Genomic DNA, 19,124 nt, shown 5'->3' on the forward strand with positions numbered 1-19,124 from the left:
CCACATGGGAGAAACGGCCACATGGGAGAGGCGGAGATCAGAGCCCTGGTCTCCGGGGGAGTCCAAGCTACATATCAACCTTTTGGAGCTCAGGGTGATCCTACTTGCACTGAAAGCATTCCTTCCCTCTGTCAAGGGGACAGTAGTGCAGGTGTTCACAGACAACACCACCGCCATGTGGTACTGCAACAAGCAGGGCGGGGTGAGGTCGTGGACCCCATGTCAGGAGGCTCTACGTCTCTGGACGTGGCTGGAACGTCAAGGCATTTCCTTGGTGGTTCAACACCTGGCAGGTACCCTGAACACCAGGGCAGACGAACTCAGCCGCAGGTGCATGTTGGATCACAAATGGTGTCTTCACTCAGAGGTGGTACAAGGTCTCTTCCAGCACTGGGGAGAGCCTTGGTTAGATCTATTCACCACCGAAGAAAACGCGCAATGTCAGCAGTTCTGGAGTTTCCAAGGTGGCACTCGCTCGGAGATGCTTTTCGTCGCGAGTGGAGTTGCGGTCTATTGTACGCCTTTCCGCCTATACCACTTCTGCACAGAGTGCTGAAGAAGATCAGACGTGACCGGGCCCAAGTCATTCTTGTGGCACCGAACTGGGCTCGAAGAGTTTGGTATCCCGAGCTACTCAGTATGAGCGTGGATCCCCCGATCCGACTGCCTCTTTGGGAGGATCTCCTGTCGCAGCAACAGGGGACGGTCCTCCACCCGAACCTGCCCAGCCTCCACCTCCTTGCGTGGAGATTGAGTGGTGACGGCTGATTCCATTTGACTTGCCTCCTGAAGTCTGTAATGTGATTCTGGCAGCTAGGCGTCCTTCCACTAAAACGGTATACGCCTGTTGGTGGAAAAAAATTGTGGCATGGTGCACAGCGAAAGCTGTAGATCCCCTTGCTGCCCCTCTTTCTGAGGTCCTCTTGTTCCTTCTCTCTTTGGCCCAGCAGGGCTCTGCTCTGGGCACTATCAAGGGCTACCTTTCGGCCTTTCTTAGGCTGCCTGATCAGCCCTCTCTTTTCAAGTCCCCAGTTGTCAATAGTTTTCTCAAAGGCATTACTCACATTTTCCCTCCTATTCCTTTTGTGATGCCTCTTTGGGACTTGAACCTGGTTCTCACATACTTGATGTGCGCTCCCTTTGAGCCTCTTCATAACTGTCCTTTGCAGTTGTTAACTTTGAAAACTGTCTTCCTGGTGGCTATCACCTCCGCTCTGCGGGTGAGTGAGCACCAAGCTCTTTCCTGTAAACCTAATTTCCTGGCGATTCATCCGGACAAGGTTGTGCTTCGACCACGTCCCTCCTTTCTACCAAAAGTAGTCTCTGCCTTTCATCTCGGGAAAACTGTCACTCTGCCCACTTTCTTTCCGCCTCCTTACCCTTCAAGAGAAGAGGAGAGGCTCCACCGGCTGGACCCAAAACGTGCGCTTTTGTTCTATCTCAACCGCACACAACAGTTTCGGGTGGATGACCTGCTCTTTGTTGGCTACGTGGGCGCCAAGAAAGGCCGGGCTACACAAGCGAACTATCTCCCAATGGGTTGTCTTGTGCATTAAAGCCTGTTACTCTCTGGCTAAAAAGGAACCTTCGGTTGGGCTACGCGCCCATTCTACCAGGGCGACAGCAGCTACTACAGCATTGGGACGCGGTGTCCCCCTGCAAGACATCTGTCAGGTGGCCACTTGGGCCTCGTTGCATACTTTCACTAAGCACTATTGCCTTGACAGTCAGGTCCGGAGAGACGGCTTCTTTGGCTGTTCACTTCTCCATGACTTTCTGGTGTAATCTCACTTCGCAGACCCACCACCGGGGTAGGCATTGCTTGGGTATGTATTCTAAGGAAAGGAATCTATCACTAATGTGTCTCTTTCAGATGCACAAGTTACTTACTTGTGTAACGATATATCTGTAAGAGACATTAGTTAGTGATAGATTCCTTACCGCCCGCCCATCCTCCCATTTCTGCGAACTGTTCTCTAGGGTTCAGGTCATCCCTTTCAGGGTCCTTGTTCTATTGCACCAGTAGTCGGTCTCTGGCATGGCTCTGCGCTCCTGGTGCGGAAAAGTTGTGTACAGAACTGACGTAGCTCCGACGACGTCATCTCGGCGGCTGCGACGCCAGCGACGTACGCGGAGCCGTACGACGACGCCTACCGACGTGCAGGGGTACTGCTGACGAAAACTTTCCAGATCCAGTCTGACGCCTGGGGATATTCTAAGGTAAGGAATCTATCACTAACTAATGTGTTTTGCAGATATATCGTTACACAAGTAAATAACTTGTGCGTTTGGCCTCTTAAATATTTGCCTCCTGTCTAATGTCAGGAGTGTAAATTAACGCCATGTTCTTGTTTTTTAGATCCGTCGTGTGATTGGTGATTTTGGTGTTCCAATTGCTATCCTTATTATGGTGCTGGTGGATTTTAGCATTAAAGATACTTACACACAGGTCAGTATTGTAATCCATGAGTATTGGAAATTCATTGAGGGAATGATTGTAATTGTGGGGGAAAAGACATCTAGATTGGAAGTGAAAAGAGAACTGAGAAACCAGTGTCTTGTTTTATTAAAGATTTTAAAGAAAGATTGCTGATCCTATAACCTCGGGTTGTTGTATCTCAAATTTCAAAGTCAGCATGCCTTTTTTCTTACTGTCTTTGCTATGTTTGGATGCATGCAGTGTCTTTCTGTTTGGTGTACAAGACTTTTGAGGAGCTTGGCATCTCAGAGATTGAAGAATGTTACTGAAAATTTATTTTCAAATTAGCAGATAACTATGCTGGAGAGCTCCATATTTTCTTCAGATGAGAGTGGTGATGGCCATGTTTACCCCAACTGGAAGATGAGGGTGCTGATGAGCTCTGTCTATTCCCCAGATAATAGTGTTGATTCTCCAATTTTTTTAGACTACTTTATGAGAGTACTACTGAGCCTATTTGTGTTGCAGGTGTGGTAGTTAAGAGTAACTTTGAGCTCACTGCCTGTGCTTGGATTGCCAAGTGAAATAGCAGAGGTTTTTGGTGTCTAATGTCATACTATAAACTGGTGAGGAGCTCAGTGTCTCTGCTGTGCTCAGATGATGCAAGTTATGATTATCTTTGTATATAATCTCGTATAATATATCAAAATATGTTAGCTCAGTGTCTTGTTGGATCAGCCAAAGTGAATTCCAGAGAATTTGTTTTCTATTCCGTTCTTTAGAAGCTGAGTGTTCCCAGTGGATTTTCTGTAACCTCCCCTGAGAAGAGAGGCTGGGTTATAAACCCCCTTGGTGAAGCAATCAGCTTCCCTATTTGGATGATGGCCGCCAGCGTTCTTCCTGCAGTCCTTGTCTTCATCCTCATCTTCATGGAGACCCAGATCACCACGTAAGTAATTCTCAATACTGGCATGGGAGGGAGGATGAAGGAGCAATAGATTAAGGACAGTACAGCAGTGGTTGAAGCAAAGTCTATAAATACTTACATAGTTTGTTTCTAGTCTCTCCTGATGGGGTGTTAACCTACAAGCAACATTTTGTTTCTGGCCTTTTCAGTTGTCCAGGATAGTATCTGGAGGTACACTGTGGCAGGATATCAAAGACGTTAACTTTGAAACAAGCTTTTCTGTATTGCAGGATTTCTTCTTCAAGGAATCTCCATTGATAATCAATATGCACTGAATAGATTCACCCATGTGTGATTTTTGTCTTACATCTTCACTTTACTTTGAAAAGACCAGAAAGTACATGTGAAACATTTACAGATTGGTAGCCTTAAAAGGCTATATTGCCAATTCCATTAATATACTATAAAAAACTAGAAAACATACATAAAGCCCATAAATGTTATTAGAATGAAACAAAAGTGACATTAAAACACATCCAATCAAAACAACAAAAGAGTGTATCCTTAAAAAGGAGAAATATACAAAATATGGAAAAGAGTCACTTTCTAGTAGTAAAAGAACCCTCACTCACCAACCTGGTTGGTGACATGCTTCATCATAGGGTCCCCACCAGAGATGCCGAATGGTGTGCTACAACGCTTATCTATAATGGAGCGATTATTTAAAGAGGTCTTGAATCAAGTATGATAAGTGCAGGGATAGTGAGATTAAAAGGAAGGGGGCCTTTATCCTCCAACAGGTTTTTATTAACAGGAATAAAGGCTCCAATTAAAAGAGAGTGAAATGGATGTCTTTAACTGGAATTAAATTGACCAGATACATCCTATAGAAATAAACAAGTGGTCAACATGTTTCAGCTTCTATTGCATAATTTGGTGAAGCTTTCGTCAGGACCAAGGGAACACCACGGCGGTATAAGCACGCTAAGGCTTCTCTTAACCTGTGGTGTATCAGTGTACCATAACTCACGGTTGTGTAGAAACTTTCAAGAATTTCTCGAAAGCCCAAGGAGTCTGAAATAACAAAAACATACGAATATGTACTAGTATTTTAAACATAAATTAAAATGTGATTGTATTCTGTCTTATCGAAGTGATTCGTCCCAATTATGACATATCTCTTTAGATGCCACTTAGCATAGTAACGGGCAACTGTTTATTAGCAAGTTAGCCCCTTCTTTCAAAAAACAACACTGATCTTCCTTTTGTTAAGGATACACTCTTTTGTTGTTTTGATTATATTTGACCTAGGGGGACTAAGAGTGGTTACTTAGTTTTTCACCCTCTCTCTCGTGTTGTTTTGATGTATTAAAATACATCCTTCACAAACCCATATGTTACTCTTTTAAAGTGTATGAAGGGGAAGATGATGGAAATGTTGCTCTGTAGGCTGCAGCTATGCTCAAGGGAAAAAAGGACACTGCACGTTTAAGAGTTCCCAGTCATCCAATGCCCCATTGTGCTTTGTAGGAGGCAGATACCTCAGTTATTTATTTGTCTCCTAGTAACAGAATCTTGGAGCACTGATGTTGACCATTTCAAGATTGTTTTCCCTCACAAAAACCTTTTTGAACCTCCTAAAAATTGGTTCCCTCGACGTCCTTAAGGACCAAGAGTATTTTTCTGTTTTTTCCCAACAGAAAATAAAATTCTTTTTTTTCACAAAACTCCATCTCTTTTTCCCAAATGCCCAGAATGTGGTAGAAAAACAAGCCAAAAATGACTGACTCTGCGTCTATATCCTATGCCTACCAGAATCTCACAACCCTAAAATGTGTCATCACTGCGACTCCCTCTTCAGGCACACTTTAAGAGAGGTGAGAAGATTTGCCTGCATAGTCAGGAAGAAAAAAAGCAGCAGAAATCTTACTTAAGGAAGTGCTGGGGAGCAAGGAGAGACTGCTCTCTCTATCAGTGATCCTGTCTCCTCCTCAGAGGACTCTCCCAAAGGAGAAGACACAGTAAGAAACGGTGGCCCAGTGTGTCATCAGGAACATCGATGTTGACAGGATCTACAGCTCAAATAGATTCACCTTTGTGCGTTGGATCGACGGTAAGAACACATTCGATGTTGAACAGGAAGAGTACCTCAATGTCTAGACATCATTCAAGACTGAGGCAGTCCTCTACCAGTGTGAAAAATTCTACAGAGTTGCTTCGTTGGATTAAGACACAAAGATTCCATTCAGAATCGCACTTTAGGTACTCCAGAGCCTATCCACCATCTAGACTGGCTACTCCAGTCCTTATAATGGGCTTGCCTCTTCTACCAGTTTCAACTCTTCCACCTCTTAAGCAACCTTTGACGCTGCCTCCACCACCACCTCCACCTCTGTTAATTACCGGAGAGGTTTCCCAACTTAGAGCTAGCTCCACAAATGATTTCTCAAGATCCTCAACCCACATCTGTTCTTGTGAGACTGCCATCAAGGTGTTTCTTTTCTCAATCCTGAAATTCCAGACCTTGTCGTAGGTACAGGAGAAGGTCAAAATCTTGCTTCTGTCCATATCATTCAAGATAAAGAAGTTCATACTCTCAACACAGACGGGATTCCACAGCCCGATCACATTTGCCGGGAACGTCCTGATCACATTTGCCAGGGACTTCCTACTCAACATGATCTATAGGGAGGTACTCTCCTGCACTGATAAACTCTCCTATAGTGAGAATATCTCCTGTGGACAGTATTAATACCTTTCAAGATTAGGAGTGGGCAGAGTTTTTTATTCTGCTGGCGGAGTTGCCGAAATTTAGTAATTCCTGGTTACTCTTGTAACGCGGAATTACTAATAAATTCTGCTGCTCCACCAGTGGAATTAATCAGCATTGGCTTTATCCCAAGCCAGAGTAGAGTGTTGCACCGTCCATTGGTCTAAAGGAAAGTTTCTTACATGTTGGGAAGGAAGAGAGGGGTTCAAGCTGATCTGTGGGAACATTTGACAGAGAGCAGCAGCAGGCAGGAATGAGCCCTGCTCAATGACCATCCGCTTTTAACTCGCCCTCTCCCGAAACCATCAGCTGAGATGGACCCTGGGACTGTTTGTCCAGCTCGCACAACCAATCAGAGGAAAGCAGTCGGCTCATTTATTGCTCCTACTAGTCCCGATCACGCTCCTTTAAGAAACTCTTGTAGCTGCACGGAATTCCAACTCGACAATGGGCACTGTTTTCTTTTTATGGCTCCTCTATTGATGTTCGCACCTTTGCACTTCAGGCAGTTTACGGAAACAGACTTCTTTTCAGGTAAAAGTCAGTTTTGTGTACTGATCACTTTTGGGTTTAAGGTGGAATCGGACGTGGATTTAAAAAGTGCTTAATTGATTATCACGTCTTCTTTGGCGAGCCGGTCAATGAATCCTTAAACTTTGTCCGAATACATTGAATGCTGATAAACCTCCTCTTATTAAACATGCGGTATTCACATGTGTACTGTACGACTTAACTGTGTAGAAGCCACATGTTTGGCGCCAGACAAATAATGAATTGTAAAACATGTTCCAAGTTTCCATTTAAGTTCACGTTGAGTAGAGGCTCGTAGCCTTTGGCCGCTTGTTTACATAGTAATACCAGACCACCTTTATTATGAAAGTCTATGCAATGATCTTTTTAACTCTCACCTTCACTCTCATCTACAAACTGTTCACACTGCTAATCTCTACAATATCAGGTAAAAGTTATTTGTTTGGCACGCTTTCTGCACTGTACCCAAATCTCAGCATTAGAAGCTTAACCAACATTTTGCCAAGAGGTGGCAGGAGAGAGCTTTGTTTCGGCGACAGGCGTGCACACTGCAGTGCTATTGCTATGGTGATTTTTAGGTCTCGGCTAGCGTAGGCTGCGCAGACATGCGCAGGCTCGCTGGCGAGACTTTATGTTTTTGGGTAGCTTTCACTAGCGGGCTTTAAGCCCCGCCCCTCTTTCCCATTGGCTAACGTCACCGTTTATGCTAAACGGCGGCTAGCCATTGGGAAAGAGCACTTGCTGACGTACAGTTTTCTCTATTTGAGCCATCCCACTTGGACTGGATCACTTGACTTACTGTTGTCGCAAAATGTTTCTTATCTTTATGGGGCCATGTGTTTGAAACACATGGCCCCATAAAGACAAGAGATCACCGCCGGGAGCTTCTCCCGCTGTAAGCTCCTACGTCACCGCAAGCCGCGCTGGGATTGGCCCAGCGTCGCAGGTTGCCTAGCAGGCAGCGGAGGGGGGGGATCGTCTCTTGTTAAGTATATTTCTCATTCAAAGACCGTTCCATAGATATTAGTTGAATACTCCATGGGTAGAAACTCCTCTTAGGAGAACATTTAACCGGTTCAACCTTCTGTCCCCATTTCTTTCAACAGAACATTTAGCGGGTGATTAGAATATACTCTATTAAAAATATTCCACAGGTAGGAACTCCTGTTTAAGACCATTCCTTGATAAACACTGCTGTTAAGACCTGTTTTCACAATATGCACATACAGAAACTTCTGTTTACAAGAATATTCTCTGGTAGCATATGATTTGAGTACGTAGCGCCCACTCGAACTGAACTGCCTCTAGGTGCACCCTCTGCTGCCCCGTAGACCACCTGCTGCAGTGTCTCGCCCACATTGATGCCCTGTGCCCCCGCAGATGGCATGTCCTAACAGTGTGACCAGCAGCTCAGAGTCGCTGTGAAGTTGCTGTCCTACCTGCTGGGGCCCAGTGGGTGGAAGTCCTTGGCTGCAGAGCTGAAGGAGAAGCGGGCGCCTTCCGGAGCAGGCGGGGCTCACGGAAGCAGGGACAGGCGCTCCCCGGCCAGAGCCGTTAGAGCTCAGGTGGAGAGAGGCAGAGAGACGGCAGTCCATTGGGTCTTTGACAGATAGGCGTCCCTGGCTCTGAAGAGACACGCAACTCTCCGGGGTCGCAGCAGTCTGTTTTAGCCCGGGATATCTCTTTGGTGCCACACAAAGATGGTCTCGCGCACGGATCCGCGGCTCAGGTGTAGCCCGAGATGGCCCCTGTCTGCAGGGAGCGGGAGGTGCAGCGCCGAGCTGTGGAGAAACAGGTGCTCCATTGTGCTCTAGGTGAAGGGGGCTGGTGCAGCGCCGCTCTCTCCGTGCTCCAGGGCACGGGGTTTGCCATCTCCAGTTAGGTGGGGGCTGTCCCAAGGGCGTGGGGAGTTCCTCTCACTGGTGACTGCACTTCACACCCACCGACGCTAAATGGCAGCAGTAGGATTGCAGCTGAGCGTCCCTCGGTCGGTTGTAAACTCCCTCCCCGCCCCCTCTTCTCTCTCGCATTGTCTGTCTCTTATGTTGTACTCAGTCTTTTGCCCTCTCTTTCTCTCGGCCTTTATCCATATTTCCCTCCATATTTCCCTCTACTTACACCATACTCCCTCTTGTTCTTTCTTATTTTCTCCCAGTAATGCCCCCCTTCCTATTTAGTCCCTTTCTCACTCAACTCACGCCTGCTCTTTCGATTTAGGCGCGCGCCTCCGAGACTGAGGATTTTCCGACCTTTCGCGTTTACTGTCAGTCTGGTGGATGGTGCTGGGTGATTCAGTGCCCCGTGTCGTCTCGGAGATAGACAGGCGTGGGCAGGAGACTGCACCAGAAGCTGAACATAGAAAGAGACAGGGAGAAGGCGATGATGTATGGAGAAAGGTTGCGCCAGGTGGGCACAGCATCTCCAGGACGAGCCAGGGTTGGCACGATGCCCGGTCTAGCTGCACCCTCTAGTAAAACACCTTAGCCAATGAGGACACCTGCAGGTAGCGGCAGGTGAGGTGGCGCCCAGCCAATAGAGGCTCTGGGTCGGTCGATTGGAAGCTGCTAACAGCCAATAGGGTGTGTGTGTTTGTGTATGGTGGGGATGGAGGTGGGGGGTACAAATAGAAAACTAGCCTCTTAATGGTAAGAAGCAAGACAGAGCACACTGCTATTGATAAATTACTATCCAGATCACATCACAGATCAGAGGGTCATCCAGTTTTTAAGCATTTTCCTCGATTAAGGGCCAGTGCTCAATAATGCCGGGAACTCACTTGAATAAAGACAACTTAAATTCATGTGCCTTCCACACACAGCTGGAACTTGAAACACGCATTGGCATAGTCAATAGGTCTCGCCTTTGGGACCTTATAAGTGTTTAGCCATGCAACAGTTGATGTTGCACCAAGTATATTGTGCAGGATAACTAAACACTTATAAGGTCCCAAAGGTGAGACCTATTGGCTATGCCAATGCTTGTTTATTTTTGTCATTATACACAAAAGTCTTTAACCAAACAGATAAGGGAGGGTGGATTTATTTACACACAGCAGTAGCTCTGTGATATTGTGCAGTAGTCAGTCTCTCTATCTTTATCCTTCTGTGTTCTCTAGCAGGGAGTCCAGGCTGGAGTCAACTTCACAAAAGTGGTATGACTTTTAATGCTTATTGCCATGCGTTCTTCTTACTTTCGAAGAGTGCAAAACATGACGTAGCACCCCCCCTCCCCCCCGACGTAAATGGCACTAATATTTGTCGCTATTGCGCGATTAAATAGGCAAAAAAGGGGTGGGCGGGAACTCCACAGAATCTCATGGAGTTTTTCTGCAACTCCGCGGACTTCCGCAGAGTAAAACTCTGCGGGTTCAGCCCACCCTTAATCCTTATAAGAGGGGCAAACAAACGGAATATCCCTCTTTCAGCTGCGACATCCACTAAATCTGTCATTTTCGAAACATTACACCAACGTTCTGTCTCAAAGCCTTTAATAATGGGTCAGCACTGTTCCTTCGCTGGGGCAGTGTCTTCCCCCTGCACTACTATTCCTAATAAGTATCCTTCTTACATTTATCCTGTTTTCATGAAGTTTCTTCTCTGCTTTTCTGTAATACTTTATTAAGTATACGTCACATCAATACATTTCTATACCCTTTTGAAATGACCCCTTCAGATGATTTCTTTGTTATTGTTAGTCTATTCAAAAAACTCTTTCAAAGCATATGAATATAGTATTCCTTTCAGGATACATCTGTCCCCTCAATCCCCAATGTATTTGGACCTTGAGTTTTTTTAAATAAATGAACGATAATAAAGAGTTCCTAAGGGTCAAGACAGAGAGGACGGTGGACATGTCCTACTGCCAGTGACCACCAACAAGAGGCTAGCTAAGAAGCTAGTGCAAGTGTAGACCTCCCTCTACCCATCCCCTTTTTGTCTACCAAGTGCAGGACATTGCTGAGCTCAAAGGACAGCAGGGCACATAGTGGCGGCGGGGAGCCCCATATCCACCTCCACCACAAGACAAGATACCTCTAACTCACTCATCTGATTAGCCGAGTGGGGTTCCCCTCTTCCACAATCACACTGCCATGTACAATAGGTAGATCTACTGCCAAAACCCCAGAAATAGCAGCCTGTGAGAGGGTCCCTAGGAATGCCCGGAGGCTGCGGGGCCCCTGCCTTTGAGTTGGTGGCACAAGGTGCCGAGGATGGGTTGCCTTCCAAATACAATACCGAGATAATTCTGCAGGCCATGTGTGACTTTTGAAGCCATTGAACAGAAAATTAATGCTATTGCCATTGACGTGGCCTTTTACGTGCAGATCATAGAAAATTGTCTGACAGGGTGAGAGAAACAGAATCCACCCTCGCCACTATGAGATACTAAGTCGCCATGCTACAGTTACAGGTGAAAGAACTATGGGGGTAACTAAGGACCCTGCAAGAGAGGGAAAACGTTGCAGGAGGACGATCGTGTCGGAATAACATGCTAGTGGTGGGACTCCCGGAATGAGCTGACTTCCCCTCAATGGAACTTTTTCTTAGAATCGGTTGCTCATGAATGTGATCAAGAACACATAGTCTAAGTTCTTCATAATGGAAGGAGCATACAGGTGTCGACTCGACCACCTCCACCACCTCCACCACCACCAGGTGCTCCACTGAGACTCATTGTCGTGCGGCTACTAAGGTTCCGCAACGATGTCCCACAGAGAGCCCGAGCTCATGGCCTGTGCGTCTTTGAGAGTCATAAAATACATATATTTCCTAACTACACGACGGAGGAGCAAAAGAAGCGGCAGAACTTCCTGGGACTATCTAATGGACTTATGTACCCCGCCAAGTTATGACTCATATACAACAGAACAGTATTTTTCACAGTTCCTGATCAGGTATGAGCATTACTTGAGAGAGAAGGCCAGGACGCTTTCCAACTACAGGCTGCAGAGGCTAGAAACCAAACGAGATAGTCAGTCAGACCGCAGACCCAGACACCTGACAGTGGCCCAATGAGGGAGAGAGCAACAGAGGAACGAGAGTCTCTCCTCACAGATATCCGCACATTGAGGGAACCAGCGTCCAGCAGGGATCCAGTGGCACCGTCGGGCTAAGGGGGACTTGGAGACGATGATGTCAGACGAACAGTTTTCGCCGATGAGGGTCCCTTAGGACACCCAGAACAGCAGATAAACTGATCTGATTACACCTGCACCCACACGACTACTGTCTGGTGCATGTGATTGCTGAATGGAGGATGAAGTAACAGTGACTCGCAATGTTTGTACAGGGGGTGGTGGTGTCTCGCTGTAAGTACACTGAATGTTGAGATGATCCCCCCCACCACAGCAGATTTGCAAGTTTTAATGATCTAATGTCATCAGCATCGGATATAATTGAGGCTAGTGGGTTGATGGAGGCGTTGAACAGAGTGGAGATGAGTGAGGATCCTTGTGGAACTCCGCAGATGAGGCTGACAGTGTCTGAGGTGAAGGCGGCCGGGCTGACAGGGTGCGGCCCATCAGGAAGGATCAAATCCATAAGGGTGCAAGACCTTAGATGCCAGCTTCATGCAGTTGTTGGATGAAGATGGGGTGAGAAGGTGTTGAACACTGCAGGAAGATCCAATATGATGATGGCAGAGATGTCACCTCTGTCTGTGCGCATCCAGATGTCATCCATGGCAGTGATGAAGGCAGTGTCTTCACTATGGTTGGTCCTTAATCCGGATTGAGTTGTGTCAAGGAGGTAGTTGTCAGTGAGGTAGGTGGCTAGGCATTTGCTTATCATCTTTTCCATTATTCTTCCAGGTAAGGTAGAAGGGATATAGGACGGTAGTTGACTAGCATTTTCCGGTTAGCTGTGTATTTCTTGTGGAGGGGCATGTTTCCAGGTGCCCGAGTAGGTGGCTGTGATGAATGAGTCATTCAGTATTTGGGTGATTGCTGCAAGATGGGGTCCAATCCTTTGGTGAAGATGTGATGACTGGGGGTTTAAGGGTGGTGGTAGAGATGGACAGAGGGCTGCAATAGTGTAAGGGTCCAGTTAGGGGCTTGAAGTTTTCCTAGAGGCTGGTAATCTTGTTGCTGAAGAATTGAGACAGCTGGGTGCAAAGGTCCTGAGAGGGGGTTACACTGGTGGAGCTTTCATTACGATAAAGATTTCCTTGATGCAGTTGGTGCTACTTTTGATCCAGTCAGTGAACGCGGAGCATTTGGTGGCTCTGATTTGCTAATGGTAGCAACTGAGGGCAGATTTCATCTGTGTTCAAGTAGCCTGCAGTGTTATTTGGTGAGCCTTAGCTTGCTTGAGATCTGATTCTCCTGGCTTTGTTGGCTTTGAGAGAAACCAGGGTCTGTGTGCTGGCAGTGATCTAGTTGCTGAAGTTGTAGATGGCTTCAGGGACGCTGTTTTTGTACTGAGTTGGTAGTGTAGGAGTTCAGAAGACCAGAATACAGCTGAGGTCTTGGTCCAGTCCCATTGTGAAGATTTGATGATGGTGTTTCTGTGGTGGTGTGGCATGAGTGATGAAGACTGTAGTGATGTCACTTCCAGTGCAGACAGAGGATGGGAAATTTTCATTCACAATGAGTTGGCTTGTTGAGCCAGTGAGCTGCTGATGCAAGCTGATTAGCTGCCACGAGTTGTCTGAATTGCCAAGGTGCTGAGGTGGCCAGGCTGGCTACGGTCAGATAGCCGGCAAACTGCAGCATGGGCGGCCGGTGCTATAGGGCCATGCAGCCAATTTATCAATTCACGGCTGCAGTTAAGGGGTTTTCTCTTCTGTGCCTTCTAGCTCTCCTCGCTTCTGGTGGTTGTTAGCAGCAGTAGCAGTGCTACGGTTTAAGGTCCGAATTACTGGGCTGCTCTGATTGGCTCAGGATAGCTATTTCGACAGGCCCCGTGGTGGCGGAGAGGTAATGAATGGCTCCATTGGGGGGTGCTGTCAGTTTTATGCGTAGCTAGTCCTGGCGCCTGCTGTTGTCTGCTGCCGCTGTATGTTCGTGCTCACTGTGCTGTGCTGTGCCCTGCTAGTAGGCCAGCTGTGGTGAGGTGGTCTGCGAGGCCTGCCTATAAAAGCGCCCATAAGAGAGCCTGAGTTTATATGTTCATTGGTCTACATGGGTCTACTGGTTAGACAGATTATCAATCTACTAGGCATACCAGAGTATACGAGGAATACCCGGCACAAACCAGGAGCAGCTCTACCATTAGTCTAGTGGCCGATCAACTGCGTAGATGGCTGGGTGCTCGTGCCGCACCCTGAAGGCTAACTCGCTTGGCCATTCCCTTACTGGACCTCGACTTTTGCTGCACAGACTCTGTCTTTCCCAGACCACCCATCCAGTGTTGTCCAGGTAATTCCTTCCTGCTGGTAAGTTCCTAGATGGCGAGAGGAGGGGGTGGGCGGAGAAAGGAGGGCTAGTAGGCATGACATTGGGGTAGGGAGGTGTGGTAGGTTTCCAAAAAGTGCCAAGGTTGGCTGGCGACTCAGTGCAACTCATGGATGGGGATGTGGGAGTGAACCCTATCTGAATCAGACTGCAACTATGTTCAAGAGAGAGAATATTGTACGTGGCAGGACTTCCTGTTTGAAAGTTCAGGAGTTTTCACAAGTAGTTTCTGTGCTCACATCTGTGTTCATTCTGATTCATGCCATAGTATCCAACACCCAAAACCTTACTTAAGTGGTTAAGTAGCAGTTGTGAATATAGAAGCTTCTAGATAATTGTATACAACATGGTCAAACATACTAGTAAAATAGGCTATCAAAGAGCAGGACCTCATATAAATGCAATCATCAATTCGTCTTTATTGTGTATTCTATCTGAAAGAAACACATTAGTTAGATTCCTCACCTTAGAATATCCCCAGGCGTCAGGCTGGATCCGGAAAGATTTTTCGTCAGCAATACCCTTGCGCGTCGCTAGGCGTCGTCTGCGGCTCCATGTCTGTCATCGGCGTCGTGATCGCCGGGATGACGTCGTCAGAGTACTTAGACGCCGCCCTCGCGCGCTGACATCAGTTCTTCTTTTTTCCGCGCCAGTAAGCGCCAATCCAGGAAGAGCATACCCTTTTAGTCACTTTTTGACTAACTGTTTTTGAACTCTTTTAGGTTTTATTCTCGTCGACATCGACTCTGGTGCCGGTAGGGATGCCTGGCTTCAAGGCTTGTGACTCCTGTCACCGACTGATGTCGGTCACGGGCCACCACCGCCGGTGCCTCTATTGCCTTGGGGCCGACCATGATGACGAGTCGTGCCTCGACTGCCGGGCCTTGACTTCGAAAGCTAGACGGGAGCGGTCCCGCAAGCTACTCGAGTTCCGGCAGTCGGCTCCGTGCCGTTCAAGGTCCCGGTTGAGGAGGAGGTCGAGGGACCGGTCGCGGAGCCGCAGCCACCACCGCTCGTCGGGGTCCAAGTCTTCGAGATCCGATAAGTCGAAGCATAGCAAGAAGTCGAAGAGGCGACATCGCTCTTCGGGCTCCCCTCGCCGGTCGCGCGACTCGGCTGAGGGTTCGGGTGGCACCACCCGCGCGGCTCCGTCGGAGCCGCAGGAGTTCCGTCCAACCCCATACCATCCGGTCCCTGGGTCTGACGCGACTCCGACGGAGGTCAGTGCCTTCCTCATGGCCATGAGGAATCTGGCTCTGCCGTTGATGCCTGCCGGTGCACCTTTGGGCCCCGCAGGCTCGACTGGGAGGCCTCGCGAGCTGGCGGCTCCGGCCCCGGCGCCGTCGTCGACTCTGGTCCCTACGCCGCAGGTCCCCGAGGGATCCAGACCTGGATCCCTGTCGGTGCCGGTCGACCTCACGACCCCTCCGCCAGCGCCGACTCCTCCGGTGCCACCCCCGGTGCCACCCTCGAACGACGCCATTCCCTGGTTTAGTCCCGGTCCGGGCCCGGCGTCGGAGCGGCGCCGTCCGGAGCCACACCCGACGCAAATGGGTGGAAATTTCATCTGCCCGATCATTCCACCTGTATATCAGGAATCGGATGACGGTTACGACTGGGAGGGGTCTGAGGACCCTCTGGCCCAGCAGGGCCAGGTATCTCAGGACTGGGCAGACAAACTGGGGGATGCCAGTGGTCTTGACACCTCCCCTGACACCGACTTCATCTCTCCTCCGACCGTGGTTTCGGAGGAAGGTGCTGCATTTTCTGTGATGCTGCGCAAGGCAGCCAAAGCCCTTGGGCTGGAGCTGCCTGCTGTGGCCGTGAGGACGAACCTACTCACCGAAGTGCTTCAACCGTCAGCAAGCTCCTCGGAGCCTCTGCTGCAGTTCAATGAAGCACTCATTGACGTTCTGAAGGGCACCTGGTCCAAGCCCTCCACAGTTCCTCCTGTGGAGCGGAACGTGGCCTGGCGCCACCGCCCTGCACTGGGCGACCCCAGTTTTCTGTCCCTCCACCCCACGCCTGAGAGCCTGGTTATTCAGGCCTCTACTTCCCAGACCTCCTTCCCGTCTGCTCCCCCGGATCGGGAATCCAAAAGGCTAGAACAGTTTGGGAAGAAACTGTTCTCCTCCCTTAGTTTGGGGTTGCGGTCTATAAACACCGCGTCCCTTTTGGACCGTTACTCCCACTCCCTGTCGGATAGGGTGGAGGACGTGCTGCCCCAGTGCCCAGAGGAGGCCTGGACACGGCTCGCCCAGGCTCTTGCCGAGGGTCGGGATGCGGCACGGCATGCAATCGATGTGGACTGAACACAACGGACTCGCTGGGCAGGGCAATGTCGACCACGGTGGCGCTTCGTCTCCACGCCTGGCTGTGGTCCACGAGTTTTTCTGGGGATGTCCAGAGCACCCTCATGGACCTGCCCTTTGATGGCAGTTGCCTTTTTGGCAACAAAGCGGATAGTGCGCTAGAGCGCTTTAAGGACTTCAGGGCTACGGCCAAGTCCTTGGGCCTTTAGGCCCCGCGCCCGCAAACTTCCGCTTTTCGCCCCTTTCGTGACCAAGGAAGGGGCGCCCCCTCATGTCCGCCTAGCCACAGGCCGCAGAATCAACATCCACGCGGTCGCGGACGTGGATTCCGTCGAGGCAGTACAGGGGGACAACGTGCCGGTCTGTCCACATCTACCCCAGCAGCATCCGTCTGAAAGCCCTCCTAGTCCGAGCTTGCAGGCCCATTCCACGCCAGTGGGCGGCAGAGTTCGCCATCACCTGCTCCACTGGCGTACCATCACATCGGACAGGTGGGTGCTGCAAATCGTCCGAAGGGGCTACTCCCTCACCTTCGAGGCGACCCCTCCAGCCATCCCACCGCAGTGCCACCGAATTTCGAGGGATCACTAGCAACTTCTGCAGGAGGAAGTTACGGCCCTCTTGGCCAAGGGGGCCATCGAGCGCGTTCCTGGTCCAGAAGTAGGTCGTGGTTGTTATTCCCACTACTTTCTGGTTCCCAAGAAGGGCAAAGGGGGCCTACGCCCTATCTTGGACCTCAGGAGCGTCAATGCCTTCCTCCGGAAGGAGAAGTTCAAGATGCTCACATTAGCTCAGGTTCTGGCTGCCCTAGACCCTGGAGATTGGATGGTAGCGTTGGACTTGCAGGACGCTTATTTCCAGATCCCCGTCCTGCCGGCCCACCGGCGTTACCTGTGGTTCACGGTGGGCCAAGAGCATTTTCAGTTTATCGTGATCCCCTTCGGCCTCACCAGTGCCCCTCGGGTGTTCACGAAAGTGATGGCGGTGGTCGCAGCTCATCTGCGCAGATTGGAGGTTCCAGTCTTCCCCTATCTCGACAATTGGTTGTTGAAGGCGGGCTCCCCCAGGCAGTTGTCTCCCACCTCCAGACTACGGCCGACCTCTTGCATTTGCTGGGGTTCTCCATCAATGTTCCGAAGTCGCAACTGAGTCCCTCCCAGAAGCTCCTCTTTATCGGAGCAGTTCTGGACTCGGCGCAGTTCCGGGCCTATCCTCTGGAACAGCGGGTCCGGGATATTCAGGCTCTGATTCCCATCTTTCGGCCTCTATCCCGGGTTTCGGTCAGGTTGGTGCTGCGGCTTCTGGGTCTGATGGCCTCCTGCATCCTGTTGGTGCATCACGCCAGATGGCGAATGCGGGCTCTGCAGTAGTACATGAAGTTTCAGTGGGCCCAGCATCGGGGCAACCTGTCCGACCACGTCCTGATCTCGGAGGGCACTGCGAGACAGTTGCAGTGGTGGCTCACGGACCGTGATTGGGTCAGTGGCACATCCCTCTCCCTACCCCAGCCGTAGCACGAAGTGGTGACGGATGCGTCCCTCCTGGGATGGGGGGCCACATGGGAGAGGCGGAGATCAGAGGCCTCTGGTCTCCGGCGGAGTCCCGGCTCCATATCAACCTTCTGGAGCTGCGGGCTATCCGGCTTGCACTGAAGGCATTCCTTCCCTCTGTCCGGGGAAGTGTAGTGCAAGTGTTCACGGACAACACCACCGCCATGTGGTATTGCAACAAACAGGGCGGGGTGGGGTCGTGGACCGTTTGTCAGGAGGCTCTGCGCCTCTGGACATGGCTGGAACATCAGGGCATCACCCTGGTGTTTCAACATCTGGCGGGCTCTCTGAACGCCAGAGCGGACAAACTCAGCCGCGGTGCATGATGGATCACGAATGGCGTCTAAACTCGGACGTGGCGCAAGGCCTCTTTCAGCAGAGGGGAGAGCTTGGGTTAGAACTATTCGCCACCAAAGAGAACGCTCAGTCAGCAGTTCTGCGTGTTGGAATTTCCAAGGCTGCACTCGCCCGGCGATGCTTTTTGTCGCAAGTGGAGTTGCGGTCTTCTATACGCCTTTTCCCCTATACCAATTCTGCCCAGAGTGCTGAAGAAGATCAGGCACGACTGGGCCCAAGTCATCCTTGTGGCCCTGGATTGGGCACGAAGAGTCTGGCATCCCAAGCTCTTGCACATGGTTACGAACCCCCGATCAGACTGCCTCTTCGGGGGGATCTTCTGTCGCAGCAGCAGGGGACGTCCTCCACCCGAACCTGTCCAGCCTCCACCTCCTTGCATAGAGATTGAGTGGCAACAGTTGACAGCTTTCGACCTTCCTCCCGAAGTCTATAATGTTATCTTGAGAGCCTGGCATCCCTCCACTAAAATGGTATAGGCCTGTAGATGGAACAAATTTGTGGCATGGTGCACAACGAAGGCTATGGATCCCCTTTCTGCTCCTTTTTCTGAGGTTCTTTTGTTCCTCCTTTCTTTGGCCCAGCAGGGCTCTGCTCAGGGCACACTTAATGGCTATTTCAGCCTTTCTTTGGCTTCCTGATCAGCCTTTTCTTTTCAAGTACCCTATTGTTAATAGATTCCTTAACTGCATTACTCATCTCTTTCCTCCTATTCCTTTCACAATGCCCCAGTGGGACTTGAATCTGGTTTTAACTTACCTTCGAGCCGCTACATAATTGTCCTCTCAGACTCTTAACTTTAAAACCTGCCTTTCTGATTGCCATCACGTGTGCTCGCAGGGTGAGTGACCTTCAGGCTCTGTCTTCTAAGCCTCCTTTCCTGGCTGT

The 19,124-nt window shown here is 49.7% G+C and overlaps 1 protein-coding gene across 11 annotated transcripts in view; it reads left to right on the forward strand.

Annotated features, from left to right (window-relative positions):
- The window catches only part of LOC146789947 (anion exchange protein 2-like), a 2,390,686-nt gene that overhangs the window by 2,083,478 nt on the left and 288,084 nt on the right, over positions 1-19,124 (forward strand). For all 11 annotated transcript variants that reach the window (XM_085628246.1, XM_085628245.1, XM_085628249.1 and 8 more), the window contains 2 exons: positions 2,360-2,449; positions 3,202-3,368. In XM_085628246.1, coding sequence (XP_085484372.1) covers positions 2,360-2,449; positions 3,202-3,368 — 257 coding nt within the window. The remainder of the gene's footprint in view (positions 1-2,359; positions 2,450-3,201; positions 3,369-19,124) is intronic.

This window comes from Triturus cristatus, chromosome 10, assembly GCF_964204655.1.
Source record: "Triturus cristatus chromosome 10, aTriCri1.1, whole genome shotgun sequence".
NCBI lineage: Eukaryota > Metazoa > Chordata > Amphibia > Caudata > Salamandridae > Triturus > Triturus cristatus.